An 8,499-nucleotide genomic window follows, 5' to 3' on the forward strand; every position below is an offset into this window, starting at 1 on the left:
GCTGAAGAAAAGGTGTTTAGACGCTGGGAAGAGCTTCAGCATCTCGAGTCGGGGTAGCGCGGTTTTAGCGGGATGGCCACAGGGTGGCCTGGCACCTCTATCCCTGAGGGTCTGGGCCAGTGAGGGTGCGCCTTGCTTGGCTCAGGCCCCCCAAAAAGAAAAAGCGGAGTCAGCCTCGGCTGTGGCGGGCGCCGGACGTGTGTCTCAGCACTTTCTATTGTCATCCCCGAGGGCTGGGGCCAGGTCAGCGGCTGCGGGAAAGGCCTCGGCCCCACCCCCACCCCCGGGGACACCAGAGCTGACCGCAGCCTGCCCGCTGACTCAGCTCCCCCCACCCGGGCGGGAGAGGGTCCGGGGAGGGGGCGAGGCCTGGTATAAAGCCCCGCACGCCCAGCCCGCGCGCAGCCTCTCCATTTCCGTCGGTACCGCGCTCACCCACCCACCTGGTGAATATTCGGAGCTGGGGCGGGGTCTCTTAGGGCGGGGAGGGCGAGAAGGGAAAGAGCTGCTAGCAGCTCGGGTCCAACCCTCGGGTCCTTCACCTCCCACCGGGATCGGGCGGGCCTGGGCCGAGACGGGGCTCTGGGGACGCTGAGCACCTGGTCCTGTCCTTGTCCACAGCGCCATGAGCAGCGCCCCCGCGCAGGGCCCCGCGCCCGCCAGCCTCACGCTCTGGGATGAGGAGGACTTCCAGGGCCGCCGCTGCCGGCTGCTGAGTGACTGCGCCAACATCGGCGAGCGCGGAGGCCTGCGCCGGGTGCGCTCGGTCAAGGTGGAAAATGGCGCGTGAGTGATGCACCCGGCGTGGCTGGGCTGGGTGGAGAGGCGCCAGGCTCCCCTGGCCCAAGCTCCGAAACTGGGACCTTGGCTCCCAGTCCTCCATTCCCCAGACTGTAGAGAAACCCTGCCTGAGAGAGACCCACCAAGATGGAAAAACCCTAGGCGTCCTCAAAACTCCCCACCAGCCCCAAGACAAATCATGAGAGAGATTGTATCCTCCTGCGAGCCAAAGGGATAAAGGCAAGAAGCGACCCTTGGCAGGATTCCGTGAGGCCAGCTTGAGTCCTAAAGGGGTTAGTTCACAGCATAGTTTTGTCCTCTCCAAAGTTGGATGACTCTAAGCTTTTTTCAACAACAAAAGCCAAGTCGCTTCCACTCCCCCCACCCTGGCTTCCTAGAGACTGGGGCCCTCGGGAAAGCCGGGGCCCCAAAGCTATTGCAGTTTATTGCTATCACAGGTTGCTACCACAGGTTAGGGGGCTTCCTACACCTACCTTTACAGGGACCTATCCTTGAGGTAGAAGTGCTTATTCGGGTGATTCTCATAGACTGGGAAATTCTTTCCAGCCTGGGAGCCCTGATCTGGAAGCCTGAACCCCTCCAACCCCAGATAGCAGTAGGCTTTGGGTTTCTAGCCTCTAGAGGGACAGGGTTGCCTTGGGATGAGAGTGTCAGGGGAAGGGCCTGGGGTGGAGGAAAAGATTGGTTTTCCTAGCAAGCAAGGGGATGTGAGGCTGGGGGTGTGGGGGGGAGAGGAATGAATGAGGCTAGGGCAGAGGCCTCCCAGGTTCCCTTATCTTCCCCCAGTTGGGTGGCCTTCGAGTACCCTGACTTCCAAGGACAGCAGTTCATTCTGGAGAAGGGTGACTACCCTCGGTGGAGTGCCTGGAGCGGCAGTGCCGGCCACCACAGCGACCAGCTGCTGTCCTTCCGGCCAGTGCTCTGCGCGGTAAGCACAGCCCTCCCCCTCCTCCGCTGCAGCCTAGCTCCTAGCTCCAGGTCCTGGCCCCATCACAGCACCTGGGAAAGACTGTCCACTCACTGTACAGGGGTGTGTAAACACAACTCCTAGACGGGTAGTAGTGGCATTACTTCTCAGAACCAGAGAGTTCTCCAAGAGTTTAGACCGTGGGCCTAAACCAGGCGTCAGAAATCAGCACCACGGACAGCACCACAACCGTGCCAGTCTTGCGCTCCATTTCCCACTTTCAGTCGTCAGCACTGGTCAGCGAGCGCTTTTGTTTTCACGCAGCCCTGTGAGGCTGGGGTAACTGTTGTTAACCTTATACATAGGTGTGGAAATGCGGCTCGAAGGGAAAAGTGGTTTGCCTCTGCTCACAAAGCTTAACATGAAGATGAGACTAGAACTCAATCAGGGATCAAGGTTGAGAAAGGGATGGTCTGGGTGTGTATGTTTCAGGGAGCAGGGGAAAGGGTTGTTAATGAATCAAATACACTGGAGGGGAGGATCTGGGGCTGTGGGGTGGAGGGCAGAGAGCAGGTACTGCCTCAGGCCAGGTTCTCCATTCCAGGAGGCCAAGGAGTTCTGCAGGGAGAAGGTCCTGGGACAAGGGGAGCCCAGACTTAACAAACACTGATGATTCTGCCATCACCCTTCACTGGGTCCTACCCTATGAGTAGCCATGCCCAGAGTCCTCGGCAGGGGAGTGGATAGTCAATGAGACCTTGGGGAAACTGTCTTGCATAGTGGACCAGATTTCTCTTAGGACCTCTAATTTTCCTCCTGCAAAACAGGTCCATGTCACAAGATTCTTTATTTTTGACCTGGAAGAGTCTCTGGAAATCCCCCTTCTAGTCTCACCACCCCAATCCAAAGCCACAGAAAGGACCAGACTGGGGACCTCTGAGCACCCCAGCTTCCCAGACTGATATGGAGCTGATGGAGTGAACTCTGGGTGTGCTTATAAACCCTGTCTTCACTGCTTGTGTTGGGCAGGAGGATTGGGGGAGTGGGGCTGAGAATGTATCCATTAGCACCTCTTTGGAGGGTCTGACCTGTCCACTTCCCCTTCTCATTCCTCAGAACCACAGTGACAGTCGTGTGACACTGTTTGAGGGGGAAAACTTCCAGGGCTGCAAGTTTGAACTCAATGATGACTACCCATCCCTGCCTTCCATGGGCTGGGCCAGCAAGGATGTGGGTTCCCTCAAAGTCAGCTCTGGAGCGTGAGTCCTGGGACTGCAACAGGGGACTAGAGCAGGGAGGCAATGGGGCCCAGGGAGGAGGGTGAGGAAAGGCGACAGTGCTAAGAGACACAATGAACACACGCACTGGGGGGTGGGGGATTGGAGGAGTGAGGTCGTGGGAGACTTAGAGGCAAGGGGAAGTGAGATGGTGGAGAAGATGGGGAGGGAGGGGGGCAGGTAATAGGAGAATATGAGTCAGGGGAGCAATGTGGGGTAGAGGAAGGAGTTGAAAACCTGAGTGAGGAGGCAATGGAGGGTGGGAATAGGAGATGAGATGAGGAAGGTGTTAGGAAGACCCGGAGCAGTAGACAGGGCAGGGAGAGACCATGTAGGGAAAACTGAAGCCATTATTTTGGAGGTGGGAATTGGGAGCTGAGAAAGGAGGACCGGCAATCAGCAGACATCACTGGGGGTGGGGGCAGAGCCGACTTACCACTTCTGTGCCTTCACTCACCTAGGTGGGTGGCCTACCAGTATCCGGGCTACCGGGGCTACCAGTATGTGTTGGAGCGGGACCGCCACAGTGGGGAGTTCCGTAACTACAGTGAATTCGGCACACAGGCCCACACCGGGCAGCTGCAGTCCATCCGGAGAGTCCAGCACTAAGTCTCACAGCCCCAGTGCCTCCCCTGAGGACCCTCAATAAAGTCTCCTGAACCTGCCTGCCCCTCTTGCCTCCTTCTCAGTGTCTTCTTTTGTGACCTTCACCTTCATCTTTCTGAGAGTCCTCTGCCAACCTGACCATTCCCCTGGGCCCCAGGATCCTTGACTATGGAGCATACACTGGCTTAGGATGTAAGTGGCTGAGATGGGGCTGAGATGAAACTGCTGCTAACCATCCTCAGGAACTTGTTAAATGCAGCCAGCCCCACACCTCTCCATGATAGAGACCTCTCAGCTTGGACCAGGGGGTCCTGCTAGCCCAGATAGAGCCTTTGCCATCCTCTGGTTTGAGTGCACACAATGCCATGGCAGGGCTCGTAGCTTAATTTCAACCTTCACACAGCCCCCCTGGGCCAGGCACCATCATACAGGGCAGGATGTCCTTAACTCTGTGCAGGAGCCCCTTTGGGCCCCTCTCTAACCCCTCACAGGCATTTCCAGCCTTTCTCTTCATCCTGGCTCCCTATACAGCCTAAGGGCAACTTGCACCCATTTCCCAGTTATGTGGAATCTCCGCCTGGCAGAGGAGCAAGGGTGTGAGAGGGGTAATTAGTGGGAGGTCCCACTGCTTTCTAGGGGAGACATCCTGTCTCTAAGCTGAGCCCCAAACCCTTTGAATAGCAATCCTTCATGTGGTAGTGAGCTCCAGAGTTTTACAAAACATCTTCATTCCTTGCCTCTCGGCTGTCTCAAACAACTCCCTCCTCATTCTTCCTACCAACTCTTCAGAAGACCAGTGAGCTGGAGAGACCACCCCCGAGTCACTGACCACAGCGGGCTTGTGTTCCGGGGTAGGTGGTAGAAGCCCATAGCCATGTTTTTGGGGCTGAGTGTGGTAGCAGCCATTAGAGTCCATGGCACCAGTATAGCTTCTTCCTAGTTCCATCTTTGACCCAGTTTACTATCATCTCAGCCCCACATAGGCAGGACATTCAAGACCCTTGGGATGCCCTTCATCCTGTCCCTCAGGGATGCTTGAGTTTTCAAGCCACTGGTGGATCTAGCCACAGGGAGGGTTGGCCCAGATCATTGCCTCTGTCTGGGGGAGTCAAGGCAATGTTGAAGAAAACTCAGACTTGGACCTGGGCAGTTCCAGGGGCCCAGCTGGGGAAAATTAGGCATCTGCTCCCTTGGGAAGACCCTCCCAAACCAGAAGTCAGAACACCTGGGACCCAGCCACATAACATCCCTGAGTCTCAATTCCCTCACGTGGAAACTGGAGCTCCAGACTCCTGCCTTGTCTCTCTCACAGGGCAAGGATTGTGAGGATTCAAGAAGGACCCCCTGAAAATGCTTGTGATTCAGAAAAGCACTAGGACAGTTACCATAGGCCCTGCCTTCCCCCATGGATCTCAAGGTTGGGTCAGAGGACCAAGGACAGAGTTCTAGATGGAGTGTGAATTTTGCTTTATGCCTGGATGGGTTCGAGAGTCCATGGCCCCTGTTGCATTTAATCCTCCTAACAGCTTCCATTCTTCACCAGTTTCACCAATGAAGAAATGAGCTCCTCAGAGAGGGAGAAGCCTTAAATGGATGAGGTTATCCATTCAATTGGTGACAAAGCCAGTACCTGAACACAGGGCTTCTGACCCCAAATCCAGACTGTCAAGTGGAGGCTGATCTGAGCTGTGGTCAAAAGCCTCGGGCCTCAGCAGAGCCCCAAACCTCTGTGTCCTCCAAAGGAGTATGGGGTTCCTGCATGGTCACAGGCTCTTAACTGTGCCCTTGGGGGTTGGTAATATTAACAGCTACATATATGCAACTTTATCTGAGCACTCAGCATGTTATATAAGCCTAATAATTCTGTATAGTTGGTATTCTAATCCTTATCTAACAGATGAAGAGACTAAGGTATAGAGGTGATGTAATTTTCTCCAAAACCACACAAACTAGAAAATGAGGGAGTTGAGCCCAGACCCAGGTGAACTGGCCTCAGACCCCAGCAAGTCATCTCCCCACCACCTGCTTTGGGGCAGGCAATGGGCAAAGGGAGATTTGGTGTACTCCATCAGCTGAGCTGCCTTCCCTCCAGGAAGGCCCATGACTACCAAAAACACCCAGCAAGATGCCTTCGGGAACTTGCAGTGTGACGCTGATCAGGGCGCACCCTGTGTCTAGGTCTCAGTGTCCCTGCCTGTACAAAGAAGGAGTTGGGAGAGCTAATATTTGTTGCAGTCTTTGCCAGCATAAATGGACCTTCTAGGTTTTCTTAGACCCTGGGGTCCAACTCTGCTCTCCACACCAGCAACTAAAGAGAAGGAGGCACAGATGCCAGGCTGGGCCTGGGTGTTTTCACCTTGCGTGCTTAGTCGTTCAGTCGCGTCCAACTCTTTGAGACCCTTTGGACTGCAGCCTGCCAAGCTCCTCTATCTATGGAATTTTCCAGGCAAAAAGAGTGGAGTGGATTGCCATTTATCCTCTAGGGATCTTCCTGATCTAAGGATTGAACTTGCATCTCCCAGGGATCCATGTCTCCTGTGTCTCTTGCATTGCAGGCAGAGTTTTTTCCCACTAGCCATCAGGGAAGCGCCTTTCCATTGTCCTATTCTGGTCAGGCTGATGGGGTATGCAGAACCCTGTGGGACCCACACCCACCCAGTCAGGTGGGAGGAGACGGTGGAAGCTGCCTAGACCTGCTCATTGGTTGCACTCAGCCAAAGGCCAAAGTGGATGGAGGAAATCATCTCATTTCTGGGGATGCAGCCAAGATCCACATGAGATCGGAGCCCACCCCTCACTCCCTCACAAGCTCTTCCGATAGTCCACCCCCTCCTTCAGCCGCCAGTCCTCACTGAGGTGAGGCAGAGCCTGAGCTGTTTGTCCTTCACCAGCTCAGAGCTGGGATGTCTGGACAGACCCCCACTCTAAGTGCCTCTCCCTTCTCCCTCAGCCTTCTGCTGAGACCATTAAGTGAGTGAAACTTTCTGCCTCCCCACTCTTGCAACGCTGGTCTCCTCCTTCTCATTTTCTCTCTGGGGAAGTGACGGAAGGCTTGAAGGAGAGGGAGTAGGACCTTGGCCCCACCCTCAAGATGCTCTGCTCCTTTGAAGCCCTGAATTTTGTCCCCAGCCAGCATCCCAACTGCTCATCTTTTCCCCACCAGATTCCACCTCCACATCCTGAAGCGTCTATCTGTATCCCTTGAGGATCATCTAGGGTCCTGGGATTCCCCCCATTTCCTCCCACACTCCTCCTTGGCCCCTTCTGATTTTTGTATCCTCCACCAGGAATGAGGAACAACCCAGCAGTCACACCAAGTGAAGAATGCACAGGGTCCCCACCTCGAGCTGGACTTCCCAGCCATTCTCAGTCAGGCATCCCAGGACCAGGGATCTTACAGGTAACCTGCTTACTCCAATCCAAGTGCCCTGAAGTCCAGGCCTCCTGTCTCCTCGAGTCAAGCAGTGGGAAAGAAAGGCTTTGAGTTTATCAGTTCTGCCTGGAGTCACCAGATGCTGTATGGCTGCAGGTGGTGCTCCGGGCCCAGGGCCTCATTTTCAGCCAGCATCCCTCCAGATGCACTTCTCCAGAGCCAGGAAGCCTCACCTGTATCCAGAGACTCCAGGCCACCACTTGGGAACCACATACCCGCCTTTGTCCCTTTCCCAGAGTGGATTTACTTCCACTTTCCCTGGGTTGGGGGCCTTGTACAGTACATCTAATTTAACTCCTCTTCTGCTAGAGCAAGGTGCCAATTGCAGCCTAGTTCAGGGATAATCAGGAGTAGTTGTGAGGGTAGATGGTTAAGCTGGGATGACAAGAGATGGGGAAAGATAGGAGAGAAGTGGTTGTGGTGGGTGGGAATGGAAGGAAGATCATATGCCACAAATCAGTGGGAACAAATCAATGAGAAAAGGAAGAGAAAGAGAGAGACAGGATGGAGAGGTAGAGAGGAGACAGAAGGGGAGATAGGAGGAGGAGGGAGGAGGACTAGATGAAAGAAGGAGAGACCTAAAAAGGGAAAAGAAGGGCAACCCACTAAAAGTTGTAAGGGAGGCCTGGGAACCCTGGAAAGACAGGAAACCCGGGGAAACAAGAGGGAGACAGTGAAGGAGATCGGGTCTCTAGGGAAGAGCAGAGAGCAGAGGAGGAGGAGGGAAAAGTAGCGAGGATGGAGGGGGGCAGATAAAGAGAGCAACGGCTGCCGACCCGGAGCGCGGCGACAGGCGAGAGGGAGGGAAGCGGAAATTTAAAAGTGAAGATGCAGATAACGCAGCCAGGAGACGGGAACCCGGGTAGGGGTGGGGGGAGGAAGGGGAGGAGAGTGGAGCAGTGAGGTGGGGGGAATGGATGAAAAGGAGCGAGCCTCCCCCTCCCCGCGTTGTGGCCCCGGGGGTCCGAGGTGGGGCCGGGGTAGTCCACCCCGTTGCTGTTTGCTCAGAGTCAGGGAGGCGGAAAAGAAATGGGCTCCTGACCCCCGTCAGAGCGCCAGGCCCAGGCCCATCCCCCGCGCGTCTCCCGGGTTGCGGGGTGCGGGGGGCTGCCTGGCGCGCTTGGCTGCCGCGCGGCACGTTGGAGACTTTATTGCGATGGGGCGATAAGAGGGGCGGGGGCGGGGTCCGGGAGGCCGAGGCGGCAGCTCCTTAATTAAAACGGAAATTGCGGCCCCTGCCCGCGCTGGGGGCCGGAGGGTTCCGAACAGCCTGGTAGCTGGGAGCGTCGCTCCAGGACCCCCCCACCCCAAATCCCCCGCCGCACTCGGGCAGCCCCCTCCTGCCAGGCCCTGCTGGACCCAGCGCCGCCTTCTTCTCCCTGTCACCTCGGTCGCCTCGGGCGGGGATCTGTGCCCCGGAGCTCAACGCCTGACGCGATCCCCCCCTCTCCCACCCCCCCCCACCTCCCACCACC

General features: G+C 56.2%; 1 protein-coding gene across 1 annotated transcript; it reads left to right on the forward strand.

The window, feature by feature from the left end:
- The first annotated feature begins 411 nt into the window (after positions 1-411).
- On the forward strand, positions 412-3,651 carry CRYBA2 (crystallin beta A2). Its single transcript, XM_043910608.1, has 5 exons — positions 412-446; positions 622-786; positions 1,588-1,729; positions 2,825-2,967; positions 3,447-3,651. The coding sequence occupies exons 2-5, from the start codon at positions 626-628 to the stop codon at positions 3,592-3,594; spliced, it is 594 nt and encodes a 197-aa protein (XP_043766543.1). The 5' UTR covers positions 412-446; positions 622-625; the 3' UTR covers positions 3,595-3,651.
- Positions 3,652-8,499: the final 4,848 nt, after the last annotated feature.

This window comes from Cervus elaphus, chromosome 8 (assembly GCF_910594005.1).
Source record: "Cervus elaphus chromosome 8, mCerEla1.1, whole genome shotgun sequence".
Classification (NCBI taxonomy): Eukaryota; Metazoa; Chordata; class Mammalia; order Artiodactyla; family Cervidae; genus Cervus; species Cervus elaphus.

Coding starts and splice junctions, on each gene's coding strand:
- CRYBA2 (XM_043910608.1), top strand. CDS start 626: ATGAGCAGCGCCCCCGCGCAGGGCCCCGCGCCCGCCAGCCTCACGCTC. Junction 787..1,587: donor GTCAAGGTGGAAAATGGCGC/GTGAGTGATGCA, acceptor ATCTTCCCCCAG/TTGGGTGGCCTTCGAGTACC. Junction 2,968..3,446: donor CTCAAAGTCAGCTCTGGAGC/GTGAGTCCTGGG, acceptor TCACTCACCTAG/GTGGGTGGCCTACCAGTATC.